This window comes from Uloborus diversus, chromosome 3 (assembly GCF_026930045.1).
Source record: "Uloborus diversus isolate 005 chromosome 3, Udiv.v.3.1, whole genome shotgun sequence".
In the NCBI taxonomy this organism is placed as follows: Eukaryota; Metazoa; Arthropoda; class Arachnida; order Araneae; family Uloboridae; genus Uloborus; species Uloborus diversus.
In genome coordinates this window covers 184203661-184224549 of record NC_072733.1, presented here as the reverse complement: position 1 = coordinate 184224549, position 20889 = coordinate 184203661, and the positions used below count along the sequence as shown (strand labels likewise).

General features: G+C 33.4%; 1 protein-coding gene across 2 annotated transcripts in view; it reads left to right on the top strand.

Annotated features, from left to right (window-relative positions):
* Nucleotides 1-20889, top strand: part of LOC129218432 (recombining binding protein suppressor of hairless-like) — a 110218-nt gene that overhangs the window by 50526 nt on the left and 38803 nt on the right. Inside the window, exons 1-3 of one of the 2 annotated variants that reach the window (XM_054852691.1) lie at nucleotides 4012-4118; nucleotides 8451-8619; nucleotides 18570-18876. In XM_054852691.1, coding sequence (XP_054708666.1) covers nucleotides 8461-8619; nucleotides 18570-18876 — 466 coding nt within the window. In that variant the 5' untranslated portion in view covers nucleotides 4012-4118; nucleotides 8451-8460. Of the gene's footprint in view, nucleotides 1-4011; nucleotides 4119-8450; nucleotides 8620-18569; nucleotides 18877-20889 lie in introns of those variants that run through there. The other variant, XM_054852690.1, reaches the window with a different exon arrangement.

Here is a 20889-nt window from a genome sequence, read left to right as displayed (position 1 = left end):
TTTGGAACAATATTTTTTGGAAATTTTTAAATGTAAACGAACATTTAACTGTCAAACCGAACTTTTGGGGGGGGGGGAACCCTAAGACCCCCCCTCCCCCCGAAAAGTTAGGTTTGACAGTTAAATGTTCGTCTATATTTAAAAATTTCCAAAAAATATTATTCCGAACTCAAATGTTCTTGGGGGGGGTGTTGAACCCTAAGAACCCCCCCCCCCCTTGTATACGATCCTGATGTGTGATGTCTCAATGTACTTGAGTTGGCAAAAAGGTGCAAATTCCACGTCACTCATGAGGAATGTCAGTGTCATTTTACATCGCGGCACCGGTTGGCAGGTAATCCCAGAGCGACCACTTGTGTACGAAGATCTCTAACAAGCCCCAGCATCTCTGATACAGAGCGAAAGAGCATTTTGCTACTAGACATCCTTTTCCACGCCTGAGTTCAAGGTCAGGCGGGAACCGACACTTTCACACGCCTCAATCCATCGCTCGCTGTCCGTCCGGGTGGAAACGCAACCATGGATGTCATCGGGTACCATCTTCTTCAGCCCGCTAAAAAGGACTGACTGCACAAATTCATCCCGCAAGTCCCCTGTGTCGCAGCACTTCCGCGGTGTGTTTGCCGATTTAACGGTGTGTTTACGTTTAATTGCTGCGGGTTAGTGCGCCTGACCTTGTTGACGCTCTCTGTCATTCTTGCGGTTCTTTTCTTCGGGTGGGGGTCTCGGGTGTTAGATTTATCACCCTGCTTAACGTGTGTGTTTTTAGTATCGGTTGCTAGGAATTAAAGAAAGCGAAAGTGATGGGAGGAAACATTGTGATGAAAACACGGTGAATGTTTCTAGAATGTGTCAAACCCTTGTTAGCCGTTTCAAAATATATAAACAACGTCTTGGGCGGCTCGTACGGGGGACAAGGAGCGACTGCCTCCTCACTTTCAAAAGAAAAGAGGCATTGCCCCATCCGCTTTTTAAGTTCAAAATTATCGGATAGTGATAGTATTGATGCATTCACATGTGACTAGAGTGTGTGTTTTATATTTTTCTCTTGTTATTTTTGGAAAAATTAAGTGGAATTTTGAATTGGAAGGAGGGATTCTACTGTGGGGTCATCTGTACCGAATTTATTTGAGAAGGGCATTGAATCAATAATGGCATAAAATTGCCCAATTTTTCCCAAGAAGTTAACTTTAGTGGCGCCTCCTTCCTTATCTTCCCCCTCCTCACATCTCCTCTGCCCCCCCCCCCCCCCCCACGTACACGCACTGTTTTGGTGGACCAGCCACCAAACAGCGTTTTGATAGCGTTAAAAAAGCTCAAAATGTTGCAAAAAAGAAAAAATGCGTCTCTTGCTTCGGGGGTTTTGGCTTTTGTCGGATCTCTTGACATCCCATAACTCATCTTGTTGCGTTGAAAAAGGGGGGTAGGGGTGCCTTGTTCCTCCAAAACACGTGTATGCAATTTCTTTTGCAAATGTTGTGCTTTTCAAGTTTATATGTTTCCTATATTCTTTACTCTTTTGCACTAAGGCATTTTAATGTTGCTTTATTACCTTTTACAAGGGCTTTTTTTTTTTAATTTTATTTCTGATGACTTGTTTAAAAAAAAAATCAGAGACGTATACGAACTGTTACAAGCGACCCTTTTTTATATGTATTCAAAATTAATTTATTTATCTTTTATTTACATTACCGTCCTGCTCTTTATGTACAATATTTAACTATGCGGCTGGCATACTCATAGTTATTTGATGCGCTTTTCTTTCTCTAAAAAAAAAAAAAATTGTGACTGCCTAATATTTAAATTAATTTAATTTTAATTTCAATAACATAGTCTGCGCTCTTACCCCATCCCCTTAGTTCAGCATCCTTAGTCGAGACACATCGTCATTTATAACTAGCTTTGACGAGCCACAGATAAGGTAGAAAATAAAATTCATCATTGAAAATTAGTTTTGACTTAAGGGGGAAAAATGGATTATTTGATGTTTTATGAATAAACCAGGCATGTGTGCCTCGATGAGGAGGTTACCTCCCGAAAAAGTCCGTATTCGGCAAGTTTTGATATAATGTTGCTTTTTTTTTTCAATGATACCTAATGTCTCTTCTCATTACATGTAGGCATGTGTACGTGTTATCCCAGACCTCATAGAGCTTGACGAGAGAAATAATCTTTTTTTTTACGTAAACATAACCATACAGGGAGTTACACACTTGAAACTAAGATATAAAAATATTTAAACCTAATCTGCAAAGATAGTTTTCTTATTTTACATGAGTTGAATATTTAATAAATATTTGATATTTAAATGTAAAGCTACTGTTTAAAAGTAAATTTACTTTTCAAACTATCACATGTCTCATAGAGAAAGAAAAATACTATAAAATCAGTCTTGACTGGAGAAAATACCTTTTTTTTTAAATATAAACTACTCACCCTAACAGGGGAAACACACAAACAAAATTAAGTTATTAAAATATTTTAATCTAATCTGAAAAGGTAGTTCAAGTATTTTACATGTGCTGAGTATTTAATAAATATTTGATATCTAAATCTAAACTTACTGTTTAAATGTTGACTTTCTTAATGTTTTATCATCATCATTTAATGCTCACATTTACCAAAGAATTAACGGCAAAAAGCTCCTGATGGAAACTCCTCCATACTTTTTAAAATGCTAAGCGTTTCGCCTTACTTATTTTCTTAATGTTGTATCAGAGCAACGCGTGGAAGTAATCGTTCCAGTTTGAAAATACCGCTATTTTGTCTTGTTTAGTGATAACATTTACTTTTTCGAATTAGATAAGATTTGATAACCTGATGGGTGCTAGACCACCTGTTTGCACAAAACAACCGAAGTCTCACTTATTCTTCAGCTCTTTTTTGTTCATGTTTCGTGTGCAGTGACGACAATCCTTTCCGATATTATGGTCACTGGCATTGCGCGCACTATAACATCCGGAATGCCCCTTCTAGATTTTATACTTCAAGATTTTTCGTCCGACGAACTTTCCTGGTTGGACAAAGCGGTAAGATGGCCTTAACCTCTATATTTTGAATGTGACAGAATTTTCCCGCTTCAGTCATTTTTTATGCCGATTTTTTTCTAAAATTTGGCTGTGGTTTTCGTAAAAAATTTTGCTTTTCGTTTGCAAGTCATGCGAACTGCTTCTACGTCGTTGTTAAACTCCGATGCTTTGTTAAACCAACTTTTTTGAATACGTTTTTTAGTTGTTCTATTTATGATATTCTGTATTTATTTAATTTTGCGCTTATTCATTTGATTATTTTATGTACTAAGTACTTACCGTTTAACTTATGCTAAAACACTTGTAAATCCATAGTCTTAGCAGTTAAAAGCGTATGAAATTCTAACATGAATATTATAAGTAATAAACATGAATATTATGTAATAAAAATATTTTCTGTTTACTGTTATTTATCTCTTCGACTTTCGTTGTAAAGAACTTTCGTTTTGTTTTGAGTAGTGATTAAAAATGGCCAGCATATGAAATAGTCCAGAAAATATTTTTCTAGAAATAGATCCTCTTAGATTAGTTGTTATAACGATTTTTAATGCCGCGGCAATTTTGGGGATGAATATTATCTTCGCCGAACCAAATACTGATGCAGATAGTGAAATTATTCGGGGTTCACGATAGTGATACAGCTTCAATGGATTTAACAATATGTTTATAGTTATCCTTGAAATTTTTTTTTGCATCTTTGTATCTCATATTTCTTTATTTTAACCCAGAAAAATTGAATGGAAGATTTTTTGCATGAAAAAGTAGTGCAAATATTATATATATATATATATATATATATATATATATATATATATATATATATATATATATATATATATATAATACTACATATATATATATATATATATACTACATATATATATATATATATATATATATATATATGTAGTTTATTAATAACAACGCCTTCAAATGTTTTTGCAACGATACCTTTGCATACAATATTTTAGTTGTTGTAATTTAAGGCTGAAAGAATGACTTGTAAAATTTGTAGCTTAATTATGACACCAGTGGCTGAAGAAAACATTGATACAATTCATTCAGCATTGAAGGGAAAATAACTATAAGGTAAAGATTATCCTAAAATTTGTGGATGCTTACAGTCAGTTCTCAATTGCTAACAAAAAGAAGTGTAGGAGCCCTGCCGTCTGAAGTTTTTCTTTTTTTTTTTTTTCCCGAAGTGTAGTAGTCTGAATTCTGCTGACATTGAGAAAATTCACAACTGATAAGAAGTGACGGAGCTGAGCTTCCGTGTAAATTTTACACCCTGCTTACACTGCATGTTATCAAAGACCGTCTATACAGGGGCACCCCGATGGGAGGTCACGGGAGGTCAACGTGACCTCGCAAGAAATTCCTTATTCGTCAAAGCCTGTCTGACGATTCGGTAACTTTGGAAACATACCTACAGTATTACAATAATGTCCGAATGCCCCTTTACATTTTATGTACTTAGGTGTGCATTCCCGCATTTTATCATTCTGCAAAATTTGGAATTCCATTCGGCAAATGAAAATTTCCGCCCTCCTAAAAATTTAAGTTCGGGGCGCCCCTGAGTATAACCAAAAAGAGTCATAATTATAAATGAACTATTTTTTGCTATTGTGCTATCAAGCTTCGATTTCTGGAAGTAACTGGACCTGCTTCGTTTAATCGCAAATTCCGGATTAAAGATAACACTTAAAAATGGCTGTCAGGAGACCAACAAAACTTGACCTTTAGATTTAAACATGTTGATACATATTTACAAAATCTCTGCTAAATGAGATTTGGTTATTTAAAATAATTATGAACAATTTTTCGTGTCACACGCAGTGACGCAGCCAGAAATATTTTCTAGGATGGTTTTCAAAATTGAAAATTGTTGCTTTCTTTCCCATTCATTTACAATGCGTAATTATTCAATAACAAAGAATTTCTACAGATTAGTAATTATTCGTTCTAAGTAACTTCTTAAAAGCAGTTAATAATTCGCATTGATGTCACTATAAAACGAAGTAAGTGGGAAAAAGCACAGAATTTAGTTTAACTTTAATCTGATATTCATTTTTTGTGTGTTTTTTGCGAGATTATTTAAAAGCTCCTCCTCAAATACATTCATGTATTTTTGAATGTCAAATGCTAGCTACTAACGGTTTCGATCTTTTGATGAAAATTCCTTAAAAGCCTCAGAAAATCAGGTGCGGTAGGCTTCCTCTCTCTAGATGTCCCTAAAAAGGATTTGTGCAGAGATGGAAGTCCTGAGGTACCATGATACCATGTAGAGCTTTATTGACACCATTTTAGCTATCTTATACCATAGGGGACGTGGGGTGCTCATCATAATATACAACTTTTATATTTAAGAATTGAAAAGTAAATTCTGACTGCTTCCCGATTATTAAAAGCAGTAAAATATTTTGTTGAAACCTATTCCGCTTGGAAAAGCTCAAATACTCTGCTTTTTCCCTTGATCTTAATGGAGGAAATGAATGTGCTTGTGTTCTGGGAGGGGTTTTAACCCCAAAACCCCTCCCGTGGCTGCGCCACTGGTCACACGACGTTAGAAAATGCAGTGATAGTGTTATAGACAAAGTAGTAATCTATATAGTATTATTAATCCTTTATTTTAACATGATTTTTTTTCCTCTTGCATTAAAACATATATGGGTCATTCTACAAAAAGTGTAACTTTTCTGTCACACGCCTTTTACTTTAAAATTTTTAAGGAACAATTCATTTAATAATGCTTTTTAATGTCATCAAAAATATATCTATAAAAACCTGCTTACAATGTTTATATTGCTTAATAACTTGTTTAATTAAAAGTATATATTTATTTATTTGTTATTCCTTTCACAAGGTGTCTCAAATACTAATTGTTTAAGTATATTTAATTGTTTATTATTGTGTTTTAGTTCGTTTTAGTAGGATAAGGGATCATGTCACACAAATTCTCACCTCCTTTACCTAAACACAAAACGCCATTTCTCATTAACACGTGGCTGTATAATGACACCACATTTTATTTCCCATGATTTTCAACCATAAAGAAGTTGTGAATTTTTTGTTGAAAACCAAGAAGATAGATTTTGTTTGAAAAACTAAGTGACTCACACCTCCGTGAACTTGAATTTCAGGAATATAAATTAATGTAAAAAAAAGAAAAAGATGTTTTTCTAAGGCATTTGCTTTTAGATTCAATCACTTACGAATTTAATAAAATTTTTAAAAATTAGAATTATTCAACTTGTTTCAAACCGTTTTTGGTCTGATATCGTTAAAAATCAGACAGGGTTCGTACGGGTCATGGAAATCCTGGAAAGTCATGGAAAAAAATAAACAAATTTCAGACCTGAAAAAGTCATGGAAAATTAATATTTTCAATATAAGTCATGGAAATTTTATTTTAAGTCATGGAAAAATGTCTTGGGCAGTAAAAAAGTAACAATAGCTAAAAGAGCGCTAGAAATATTGAGTGATTTAGTAATATTGCATATAAATTGAACGATCTCAAAAACAAATCCGAGTTTTGAAATCCAATTTCATCTGCTTCTGTAACAGCCGCTCGCTTTTTTTTTGTAATGTTATTTTACTACTGGGGCGGTACTAATTTTGAATCCACCATTATTTTCAGCACTTCTTATATTTTGTATTCTGTAGTAGTGGACTTGCACATTTTTGATTTTGGCGCGCCCTCTAAAAAAGAGTAATTCAATTGCATCCAAGTTTGTTTCAACTACTTGTAAAATATTCATTATTAAATTTACCCAAAGTTTATCTTAATATATTGAAGGCTTTAGAAAATGAAGACTTTAGACAGGCAATAGAACATAGAAATAGGGGAATTCTAATACTCTAAAACAGTAGTTCCCTACATACAGTTTGCAAAACTGATCCTCGGTGGCCAACTGAAATATCTGGGTTAGGAAAAGTAATTTACTGAAAAAACGTGGCTTTATTTTAATGAACGCATATACTGTCAAGTCACATGGATGATTAGATGCACTATTGACACCAAAGGACAATGAATTAAATTTATTTTTGGAAACTTAGTAATGACTCATTCAATTTTTGTCCCATGCATTACTATATGGCCCTATTTTGTTAAATATTTGTTAGACATTAAAACATCAGTGTGTTGCATTCACTATTTTTTTCTTTTGCTTGAATTTGTATAATAAAGACAAATAAGAATAATTAGTTTCTGCAGTGTGCACTGATATTTTTTCAGTCACAAGTAAGTGCTTCAATGAGGTAGTGGCACTCACGTAACAATTTTTCTAATGCCCATTTCCGGAAATTGTTAAGTTTTACATTAAATAGTACTATTCTCTTCATGTGACAAGGTCATGAAAAACTTTATGAAATCCTGAAAAAGTCTTGGAAAAGTCATGGAATTTTTTTATCCAAATTGAGTATGAACCCTGATCAGAAGTGATAGAAATGCGCCGATAATTCTTCCGTACCTGCAGTTCAGTAGGAATAGCTGCTTCCAGTGGCCTTGAAGTGATACTGTTTACTTACAACAACAAAACCAAACAAGTAAAAAGTAAAATAAGCAAGTAACATAAAAAATACACACTTCAAAGAGCGGCGTGGAGAAAGAAAAATTAAGAGTGCGTACGTTGTTTCTTTTCAAAGAAACTTGTTCAAAGAAACTCAAACACATTTTCAAAACTTGTTTTAAAACAAGTAATTTGATTGAGCATGGAAAAATTGCAAATTTAAACTTTATGGTGTTTGTTTTTTTATATGTAAAGATTATTACGGTAAAACACGTGTCTACTATAATTGGCAAATTTGTGCTTTTTTTAACGTTGTTTTTCTTACTTTACTGTTCAGCACAAAGGTATTTATTTTTCTTATTATTACGGTGTGTTATTTTAGCACGCCATACGCCATATCGTGCGCAGATTTTTCACTTCTTCAACACCTTGTGTCCTTTTCGTTTCCTTCAGACTAGTTCCTCATAAATTGTTGTTTATTATGTGATTATAAATAATAATATTGATTACTCAGTTCAATTAATTAGCTGCAGATTATTTTGAGTAAGGTTCACTAACCAAAAAAAAAGCTATTTGGTATATTAACGTATCATTTTAACTTGTATATTTTTGTGTGATTAAATAACAGACGCGCTTTATATTTCGATTTTAACCTTTCTCTGATAATTATTTCTGATTGTTATACCATTATTATTTATTTGATCGGCTCATAGTCTACATAATTTATTTCTTTGTAGTATTGAGTCTTGCATTGTTTACACCCGTAGTAAAAATCATTCATTGGCAGATTCAAATCAAATGATCAGGTTTTGAACGTTTTTTTCCTTTTTCAAGCACCTCAAATGATGCTGATTCTAATTAAATTATATGTGCATTTTGATGTTTGAAAATAAAAGTCACTCTTTCTTTGCAGCAAGAGCAGTATGGCTATGGGCAGTCGACTTAGTCATTCTTATCAAAGCGAAGAAAGCAGACAATATGGAATGAACAATGCCATGTCCGTTCCGCAATATTCTTCTGCGTTGTCCAGCGCATCTCCTACGTCTTCATCCACAATGGCCGTTTATAGCCTTCCTAGCCAAGTAAGCAAATTTTTCCAGGTTTTAACATTCATTGCTTTTTGCTGCAATCAAAAATAGTGGTGCAACCAATTTTGAATAAATTAGTGGCAGCAAAATGTTTTGACCAGGAATCCTCGATCTCGGATTCGTTTGCATTGTCTGTAATTCACTTTGTTTGTCATTTTGAATTCTATTGCCAAATTAGCTGCATTTCAATTGAATGTTCCCTAGAAGAAGGGTATATGTTACAAATTAAACATTTTATTTCTAATTTGTAACATATGCCCTTCTCTTAGGACAGGAAGGACTAAATATTAATGAAGATCAAGTGTCACATATGCCCAGTGGCGTAGCTAGGGAGGGACGGAGGGGGGTGGTCCGCCCCGGGCGGCAATTTTACACTTTTTGATGCGAAAAAAATCATCACATTTTCCCAATAAAGAAATCATGCTTTTGATCTATTACTGAAAGCAAAAAAAAAAAAAAAAGTTATTTAAATTGTAAGGTTTTGGTACAACTATGCTATGATAATAAAATTACTGAAATACAAAACATGTGTTTTTCTTGTGGACAGCTCAGCACAATTGTTTGTTTTTGCTCTTTATCTAAAGCTACAGACTGAGGGAGGGGGTAGTGCAAAGTCAAGGGGCAATGGTTTTTTTTTTCTTCACTGTTAAGGTTAATTATTTCGGAGGAAATGATACATTTCATAGCTTTTCGTTAGATCATGAAGCTACCACTTGATTTTAAGAAAGTTCCATGGAAACCACCTAATTTTTAAAAACCAAAAAAAAAAAAAAAAAAAAAACGAGCTGATGTGTGCATCACATGACTTCCTTTTACACCAATTTTAATGTCATTTTCCCATTATTGGCAATTTTAATGTGATTCAATAAGTTACTCTTTAAATATCACCACCAGTGGCCAAATTGAAACCCAGATTTTTTAAAAAAAAATCGCCAACTTGGCGACCAAAAGATTTGCAATATATCGTCAAGTGTCTGCCAAATTATAACACCACTTGAGTATATATCGAAATTAACAATGATTTCCCCTCAAAAAGGAGCAAAAGACCCCTTTAATAACACCCGAATACAACCAAAAGGGGAGGTGCACAATAGACCCCACTAGGAGTCTACATACCAAATTTCAACTTTCTAGGACATACCGTTCTTGAGTTGTGCGACATACCATACGCACATACGGACGTCACGAGAAAAGTCATTGTAATTAACTCGGGGAGTGTCAAAATGGATATTTCGGGTGTTTTATACGTTCTTAGGCACTTATCTGCGTGTGGTCGGGTTCAAGAAAAATTTCAACATTCAATCAGGGGTGAGCAAAATTTTTCGCGAATACAATACTTCCTTTTTTGGAAAAGGAAGTAAAAACATAATTTTTTTAAAGGAAAGTGACAACAAGTGTATGAGGAGAGAGGTCTCAGAAGATGGGTGATTTCTAGCACATTTTCAGGATAGCATTACTTGTATCAACAATTTGTGTTGTTTGGTCAATGATTACAAAAGTTTCATTTACAGAATAAATTTTACGTTCATTTTACGAAAAAACTTATTCACAACTCAAATAATAATTACTTATATTACTGTTTTATGTCAACAAACTTCTTTAAACAATGAGTTTCACATTTAGTCATTCATTTTAATGAAATATTTTTAATCAGTAAAATGTTGTCTAGGCAAAGCCTTTCACATTTCCATCAAAATCAATGATTTTTGATACATAACTTTTTCTTCTCATGAATCACAGTTGGTTAATCGAATGTGAAGGGCCTTTTTATCTTATCGTCCTCTATCAGTGAAACAGAGAATCATCAAAATTTAGTAATATAGCAGTACCGGATCTAGGGAAGGAGAGGGGCTAAGTCTTGCTCGTACCCTGGGGCGGTATCAACTTCTCAGTTTGCCAACATTAAGTGATTCTCTCAAGCACGGATCGAGGAGGGAGTTATTAATTCATTTGAAAACTAAAGAGACCCTTAAATTTGCACTTCTAAAACTTAAAATTAGGAAAGTTTCCCAGACCTTTACTCCTTCCTACTGTCACAAAGCTTAAAATGCATTTTCAGGACTTTAAATTTTGAAATAATTCTGCAGGAGAGCCACTTATCATCCCTTCCTTCCTTAACTTTGCCAAACATATCCTAAAACAGCGTTTTTGGTAGCTCCATTTTCAACTCCCTCCCCCCCTCCTCCTTCGCTGTCTAACGTTGCAAAAGATAGCTTTAAAATGTGTTTTTAAGCAGGAGAATATTGACCCACCGAAGTTAAACTCTCAATAAACGTCACATTTTTCAGGAGGAGCAACCGAACCCTCTGATCCTTTAATGTCAGCAAACAGCCCAAAAGTGCAGTTTTGGGCCTTCAGTCTCGAAACATTTCCAAGGGAAAATGCCCACTCCATCCCTTCACATCTTATCTTTTAGCCTAATATTGAGTTTTTAAAGCTTCAATACCAACAAATTCCTGAGGACAGGAAAACCCTGATCCTTCCTGTAACTTGAGTAAAGATAGTCTAAAATGTGTATTTAGGACATCAACTTCGAACTTTAAAATCCCCATCTCATCTAATGCCCCCAAAAACCCAATTTCAGGTTTTTGAAACTTCAATTTCAGAAACATTCTAAGGAAGGGACTCCAAATGTCCACGCAATCACCTAACTTCATTACAGCTGGCTCCAAATTTCGTTATTAGAAATTTCTGAGGGAAGTCCACAAAGCCTTTTTGACGAAGGTGATAAAGAGCATAAAATGAGCAACAGTTTCGAAAAAGATTTCGGGTGGGAAAACCCCCTCCGAACTCTCTCTCATAACATTGTACGCCAAACAACGGCTAACGTTGTTTTTTTAATACATTGCTTCCAAAAAGTTTAAAGGGAAGATGGGAGAGCTATCTTCGGGAGGGGGGAAAAAACACTTTAATTTCGGAAAATTGCGCTGAGAAGTCCCAACCTCCTAAGGTCACTAAAGAAGAGATAAAACTGACTGATTTTGAAAAAAAAAAAAATATTGAGGGAGCTCCAAGCCTCTTTTCGATTAGCATTACTAAAAATTGCCTAAAATTCTGATTTGTGACTTAACTTGTGGAATTTTTCGGTGGGGCTCTGAATTCCTTTTTTTTTTCTTCTGCAAAAAAAAGTATATGAAGAAAAAAATAAGTTTTTTAAACTTTTTACTCTTTAACGTATTAGCTATTTCCCATCAAAAGGGCAGCAAATTGAGGAACTGCCCTGGGTGGCAGAAAGTGTAGCTACGCCACTGCATATGCCCTTCCTCCACTGTAAAGTTTCTCCTTCTTCTAGAGACCCATTCAATTATTGTTCTCAATTATGAGGGATAATAAGCATGGTGCTACCAAGTTTGGAGAATTTAAATGTATTATTTTAATCTGGAACCCACTAGCTATGTTTGAATCATTTTGCATGTAATACAAAGGTGTCCAACTGGAGAGGGGGAAGGGGGTAATGGCGCAGACTATGACATTGAAATTTTTAAGAGGGTGTGTTAAGAGGTAAGTTTTCACATAGCATTGTTATTATTATTATTTTTTTTATTTTAGTTTCGGAAACATAGCATGTTGGATACGAGCTGCACCACAGATCCTCAGTCTCATATTATTTATATTTCATCAACTTACATTCACAGACAGAATGAAGATTAAAATGAATTTAACTTTGCTTAAAATTTAGCATAAATATCTATATTTATGGGGCTGCACCGCTTGGATTGTATATCACTATATCAATAAGTGATTAAATAATTGTTCTACAGTTAAATGTTTGAAATGGTTTAAATTCAGCTTTTACAGTTTAAATACTTTTTTTTACTTGTTTTTGTGTTTCTTCACCTTGTGTCATGCATAACATAGGCATTTTGATGTAATTGTGCAGCAATCTTTAAACAACTAGGATTTCAGTTTACAATATTTCTTATTATTTTTCAATAATACACACTAAAAAAAATAAGCAAAATAGGGTAGACCGACCAGTGAATGAACAGTTAAGCACTATTTCATTTTTTAAAAATCCTAGTAATTTTAAATTCTATACTATACAATTTGTGATAGCTAAAACATTTTAATTGATCTATGTAAATATCTCTAAAAAGTCGTGGGAACTTAAATGGTTCCGCTTCCGACTTTTTTAGGTGTTTAAAAAAAAAATGGCACAAAGACCCAGTGAATGAACACCTCGAACCAGTAAATGAACACAAATTGGTCCAGTGAATGAACATGATAAATTTTGATTCAAAAACAAACTAAGTTTCTTTGAGATCTATCTATCTATATAACTACTATATCTATTTATCTATCTATCTATTTATATAACTATCTATATTTATCTATCTACTTATCTGTATCTAGCTATCTATATATATTTATCTATCTACCTATTTACTTATCTATCTATCTATCTACTTATCTATCGATCTATCTATCTACTTATTTATCTACTTATCTATCTATCTACTTATCAATTTATCTATCTACTTATCTATGTATGTATCTATATATCTATCTATCTACTTATCTATTTATCTATCTATCTACCTATCTATCTATCTCCTTATCAGTATATCTACCTATCTATATCTATCCACCAATCTATATCTATCGGTCTATCTACCTGTCTATATATCTACCTACTATCTATCTCTATATCAGTCTCTCTACCTAGCTATCTATATTATTGCTCAATCTACCTATCTATCTATTAACCACTACCTATCTATTTATCTATCAATAAATCTATCAATCTATCTATCTACCTACCTATTCTTTCTCTATATTTATCTACCTATATATCTATCTACCTACATATTCTATCTCTATATTTATCTAACTATATATCTATTTAACTCTTATTTTTTATATATCTATCTCTATATCTTCCTCTATCTATTTATCTACCTATATACAAACATACACACATATCTACCTATCTATTCTCTCTCTTTGTATATATATTTCTATTTCTCTATCTCTCTATCTATCTGTCTATCTATCAAGAGAGATAAAGATATAGAAAGATAGACGTAGGTAGGTAGGTTTAATATACAAATAGAGATATAGATAGATAAAAGATAAAACTCAGTAAAAAGTGCATTGTTTATAAAGACAAAAATAAAGAAATTATAAAATATATAATGAAATCTTTACTAATAATAAAGCTGAAAGTTTCTCTGTCTGTCAGGATCTCAGTGACGAGCATAGGGCCTAGGACCGTTTGGCCGATTTTCATGAAATTTGGCACAAAGTTAGTTTGTAGCATGGGGGTGTGCACCTCGAAGCGATTTTTCGAAAATTCGATGTGGTTCTTTTTTTATTCCAATTTTAAGAACAAAAATATCATAAGATGGACGAGTAAATTACGAAATTATCATAACATGGAACCGTAACATGGGCACAAGCCAATTGGCAAGATACGAAATTATCATAACATGGAACCGTAACAACATTATTTGTAAATATACTGTCTGTCAGGATCTCAGTGACGAGCATAGCGCCTAGACCGTTTGGCCGATTTTCATGAAATTTGGCAAAAAGTTAGTTTGTAGCATGGGGGTGTGCACCTCGAAGCGATTTTTCGAAAATTCGATGTGGTTCTTTTTTTATTCCAATTTTAAGAACAAAAATATCATAAGATGGACGAGTAAATTACGAAATTATCATAACATGGAACCGTAACATGGGCACAAGCCAATTGGCAAGATACGAAATTATCATAACATGGAACCGTAACAACATTATTTGTAAATATACAGGCGAACCAAAAGACCTTTTAATTTTTCTATTACGGGGCAAAGCCGTGCGGGTACCACTAGTACATAAATAAATAAGCATATAAAACTATCTGCATTACAAAAAAGTACGAAAATTAAAATATCTCAAAGAAAACTTCAAACTTCTTTTTAAATCAAAAGAAATTTTGGCCATTGTTCATTCACTGGGGTTTTGGCAATTTTTCGTACCCAGTGACTGAACACCCCTCTACCTGAAAATCTACGCATTCTGCATTGACTGAAACAATTTAAATCCATAGCCTAAATATGTATACTTAATTTTTCTTTCGTAAAGTTAAAAAATAAAATTTATCAATAAAAATAATATTTATCAAAATAATTGCCATCACGAAAACAGCCTTATTATTTTGAAAGAGAAAAAGAACAATTCACGGCAGTAAAACTTTCAAATTTTTTCAGGAAAAAAATACATATCCAAAGTAACCAATCAGGTGGTCAGATAGCTTAGAATATCAATAAAGAACACTTTTGTAGTGAATTTATTTAGAAAAAAATTTTTGGAAGCTTATTTTTTTTTAAAAAAATGACGCGCTGTTCATTCACTGGGTGGTGTTCTCTCACTGGTCGGTCTACCCTAACACATGTATTTTTTTGAAAGAATATGGTTTTATTCGGTTGCATTGATCAGTATGTGGTATAAGTGCAGCAGCATGTTACAGACTGGTTTGGAGCACATTTTCTAGGACCAGTGGTTGCAATGTGGATTATAGGCCAAAAAATGCAGTATAATTTTAACTCCATAATAAAATACAGATAAACTCTCAAAATAGGACCACATTTGATACAAAATCACGTCTAAAACGAGTACTTTATTAGTTAAGTTTGGTTTACTATTTAATTATGAGTGTCAGTCAATAAATAACGAGACAGACAAGGACGGATCCAGAAAGTATTCAAGGGAGAGGTGATTGATTTTTATTACTTACTTTTTTACTATGTATACTGATTTTAAAATATTGATCACCGAGTTTTTGGACTTCAATTTCAAAACAGTTCCAGGATACAGACCCAAACCTATACCTCCCTTCTCCCAACATCAATGAAACTCGTCTAAATTTGCATTTTTTTTTTTTGTATTTCATTTTTGAAAAAGTACCGGTGGAGAGTCCCTCAAGGGAGGGGCGATCGCACCCATCGCCTCTCTTTTGTATCCATCTCTGGAGGCAGAGGACATTATGCCTAAACTGTGGCATTAAGAAACAGAGGGACTTGAAATACATTTTCTTATGTGGCAAACAGGATTTGCACTCATTTCACCTGCTAGAGGGCAATTTGCATTTAGAAGGAAGGAGGAAAAATAAAAGACCGAGCAGCCGACGTGTTCAGTTAATGAATTTTGGAAAGCGAAACGTAATGGAGACATTTAAAGAAGGGCAACAGGTTGTTGTGCATTTTTTGACAACTAAAGGTGAAGAAGAACGTAAAATTTATCGACAAATAGAAGAAGTTTACAAGGAACACTCTGTATCCCTGTCAAGAGTTCAGGAGTGCTATAGGCAATTTGCGAAAGGACGCAAATCGCTTTTGGCTGACAAGTATAGTGTGCTCCAACGGGTGTCTCAGACCAGCTTGCAACAATGAACCTTTTGTGGAAATTTGAATGGGAAGCCTTGAAACCACCCCGCCTTACTCTCCAGATTCACTCCCATGTGATTTTCATATATCTTTGGGGAGCTGAAGAAAGCACTACAGAGACAACAATTTCTTTTGGATGATGATGTAAAAGAGTACGTGCGTAATTGGTTCTAGCCCAGCCAAAGGACTTTTATGAGCCTGGAATCATGCGACTAATTTCACAGTGGGATAAGTGTTTAAATAATTTTGGTCAGTATTTTTGAAGAATGTTGAATAAAATCTGATTTATAGCCTCCGACACATTATTTATTGACTGACCCCTAATACATAAAAAAATTCACTCGTAATATGTGCATTAAATTGAAAGTCTCGTCTAAAAAAGCAAAATTGCCCAACTTCTGCTCTGAAAAAGTTTGTAATTGAATGCTGTTTTTTTTTCTTTTTTAGAAGTTATTTATCATTTTGTGAAGTTGTGTAGCCAGAAGAAAATGTTTAAGCTTTTATATGTAAAACAGAGCCTTGTTTACCTAAAGACATTTCACTTCGTTTGGAGATAAAACTGTTTATTTTCCTTATGGATTATGACCAGTTCTGCAATTGTTGATTATCATCTTCCTTTTCCAGTTTTTACCAAAAACATTAAATTTTAAGAAATATATAAATTTTTCTGAATGAACTAATAATTAGGATACAATGGGTATTTTAGCGGTCATAATTAGCAGTAAATATTTTTAAATGTAGGTAAGTATTTCTTGTTTATTCATAGTATCACTTATTCATGGTTGTTACAAATAATGAATAATGTGAACAAATTAAATGCATTTTTGACATTTCGTGTCTACCAAATTCAACTGTGCATTCAAATACTTTTTTAAAACCATAATTAAAAATTACTATGATAATTGGCACTTCTTAATGCAAAGATTCGTAATGTGGTTGATCGAAAATAGAATTCTGTTTAATCACTGGGTAGCTAAAGTAACATTCTATGTGTGAGAATTTGCACGTAAAAGAAAATTCTATTTTTGCACAACTGAAAATTGAGTGTTTTTTTTTTTTTTTGAATTTTGGATTAATTTTTGCTGTGGTGATTGTCCTCATGTTGCACACAGGCTAAATTAGATTGAGGTTGGGAATTGCCCACTTCATATATCTATATACACCTCAAGCAGGCTCTCCATAAGTTGAACTCTGTCAGATCTGTTATTGTTGTTAGCAATGCTACATGGAAAATCCTTTTTCTGTTTGTGAGAAGGAATTGAATGTTGACCTTGTGAATGTGTGGCCCCCAAGGAAGGAGGATTTCGATTTAGATCGTGAGAATAATAAGTAAATAAATGAAATATTGTTTATTTACTTATTATTAAAGATCTTAACTAAGTAAAATGCTTTTTCTATCAGCTACTTTTTATGCCCCCAAAGGCTGGTTTAACAAGCACCAGTTGCTTTTAGCATTTATTATGGTTCAGGTTGAGACCACAGAACTTTCAACTTCCAATGCTCATCTGACAGCAGCTCCATTTCTAAACCTTTCCCTAGTGTTTAATTTCATGACTGTAGCCAAAGTAAAATATTTTTTCCTTTTATAGAACATTGTCAAAATAGAGCGAGAAATGGAATATTTTTCGTTAGTTTAAACTATATATGTATTAGGTCAGGAAAAGAAACCTGATGGTATTAAAATTTAAGTTATGTTTAGATGAAAATGATTACATATGAGCAGAGTGATGTTCCCATCAATTTTTCTGAGGGTATACTCCCACTAATGCGTTACGCATAATATGTGTACGCGATCATATACATAATTACGTCATAATATGAAAAATTTTTAAAGCTTGAGGGTTACTCTATAGTCTAAAAAATGTTTGAGACCATACAGCGTATATGGACCACTGCATGTGCATATGTGGCAGTGAGAAGCAAAGGGATGTAAGTGCAAAAATTTGTAAAAATTGAGATAACTTGTGCAAATGGTAAGATAACTTTTCCTCTGCATTAATCAAAGAATACTACTAGTAGCCCTGGTAGGTTGTGCTATACAGCATGATTTATTTTAAAAAATCAATGAGAGCCTACCTAGGATCTGAATTCCAAATATGTTTTTTTTTTTTTTTAACTTAAAGTCCACTTACCTCCCTTTGCTTCTCACTACCACATATATTATTTTATTTCAGACTTAAAGAATAACTCAAAGCATTTATTTAACTTTAATTATCCTATGAACATCTGAGCGGTAGTTGTGAGTGTTAACATAACCACACATATGGAAATCGATCTCATCTGTCATGAAAAGACTATTCAGAACTTTACCGTTCATAGTGTTCAAAAGGTCATTTTACAGAAGCGTAAATTTCTTTTCCTGGTCACTTATTTATTGCACCATGATGAGTTTGTAAGGATAAGTAATAGGTATCATTCTGCTTTAAGAGCGATCGGAAATTCCTAAAGTGTTTCTATGTTTTATTACCAATTGTCTTGAACTTTGAAGAATAACATGAAATGTAATGTCATGTATAGTTTTAGCACATGTACTTTTCAACATTTAGTAATTTTTCTAAATGTTTCTTCACGATTTAGGGTGAAAATCATAGACAAACTTCTTTGATTGACAGTCACCGTCAGTCTTCAATGATGATGAATCTCAGTGAATCACACCCTTCTCAAAGTCACATGCAAATGAATGGACACCATATGGGTCATCATCAAGAAACTAGAGGAAGTGGGGCATATGAAGGCCACCCAGTTGATCTTTCTAGTCCTCGTCCAAATGGTCACTATGATCACATGAATATGGGAAATCATCAAGGAAGCTCTGCGCATTATAGGTCTCATGAACCACCTTCATATGAGAATGGACTTGCAGTGAATATGTCTGGGTGCAATGGTTAGTGAATTTTGAAGTCAGATTATATATATATATATATATATATATATATATATATATATATATATATATATATATATATATATATATATATATATATATATATATATATATATATATATAATCTGACTTTGATTATCATTATATATCTTGAATATATATATATATATATATTCAAGTTAAGATGTGTATTTCACTTGTTTATTTCTCTTTATTAAAGAGTCCTTTATTTCATTAAGTTTATGAATAAAAGGGCTTTTTTCATATTTTTGAACATGTTTGTTATTTAAATAACATGTTTCTCTTGTTGATCAGTAATTCCCACAAATTTTATAAAATTTGTTCTCTTTGAAATATGATTCTTTATATTCCATTGCAAGTATTATCTCTTTCGTGTAAACTGCCCAAGTACCTGAAACCTTTTGAAATAATCATTTTTCTTTACTTCAAGATTTACTTTGAGAAGCTTTAGCAATTCCCCTTGTTCAGGGCTTGATTACTGAATAAGCTAACTAGACCGTGGCTTAGGGTCCCAGTTTTTTAGGAACTCCCAAATGACTAAAATTGCAAGTTTGACTGCAGCTAGACCAACAAAGTGTTTGCCTAGGTCCCCCCAATATCTTAGTCTGGCCCTATCCATGGGTGAATTTAAAAGGGGGCTAATTACTGCTTGAAATCTTATCAGCCTTTACAAAAAAAAAACCCTCACACACAAACGAAGTTTAAAGCCTTCTTTCTGAATGTGTATCCCTCTAATAGTTCTTTTTGTTTTTGAAAAATATTACTCAAAGCTTTCTTCTCTTTTTTTTTTCTCAGCATTGAACATTTAATGAGGGGTTTTCTCTTCACTCATGCCCTTTTCATATTTTCTCATTGTGCGCTTGCTGTTGCTAACAGTGCTGGAAAATTTTCGGGAGGCAGCCTAAAACTCTCCCTTTCCCTAACATTATCAAATATTGCCTAAAAATGAGTTATTGGTCCTAAAATTTCAAAACATTTTCGAAGGAAAATTCCCTCTATCTTCTCTAATGCCTAATATCATTTCTAAATCTTCAATATCAAAAAACTCAGAATATAACTAGAATGAACCTTCTCTTGAATACCATTATGACAGCCTAAAATGCTTTTTTGGATTTCCAAAAAACTTTTGTTGAAGGTTCCTAGAACTGGCACCCTTTCCCTAATGTTAGTCCCAAGGATAGCCTGAAATTGAGCCTTTAAGATTTAATTTTGAAAATTACTTCCAAAGGTAGCTTAAAATTGCACTTCTTTATCTGCAATGTTGAAAGATATTTTAATTAAAGTTTATTTTCAAAGGATCGCCCCTCCTTCCCTCAGTATCGGCAAAAGTACCCACAATTGTCTTTCAGAGTTAAATGTTGAAATTTCCCGGAAGACCCCTTGACCTCATATTATGCAATCAAGGATTACCTAAAATTAACTTAGGTTGGGGGGGGGGGGGGAATGTGCAAAAATCCCATCTCTTTTTCCGCTAATATTACCGGAAATAGCCTAAAATTGCAGTTTTTGGCCTTAATTTAAAATTTATCCAGTGAAGTGTCCTGAATCCCTACCGCCGCAATTTTCTTCTCTTTACACCACCAAAAATTGACGAAAACTGTTCTGCATGGATGAAATTTCACTAGAAATACTACCCTGATTAACCTTCTCTGACTGTATGCAATATTGTTCTTTTCATCCTTATATTTTAAGCTATTTTTTTGTTTGGGGCCTTTCTTCCTAAAATACAAAAGTATAACTCCGCCCATGGCCCTGCTGCTGTTTCTGCCATCTGTTCAAAAACTTAGCTTAAAATACAATTCTAAAATAATTTTACTTTTATAAATTCTTTTATATGTCGTTTTTATACTTTTTACCACCTTCATTTTGAAAGTTACAATCTATTTGTATGAATTAGATTTTTCTCTTCTTTTTATGTTTGCTACGCCTTGTTGAGAGGCAAACAAATAAAATTTCTTTTCCTTTATATTAAAAATTGAAAAGTTTTGAACA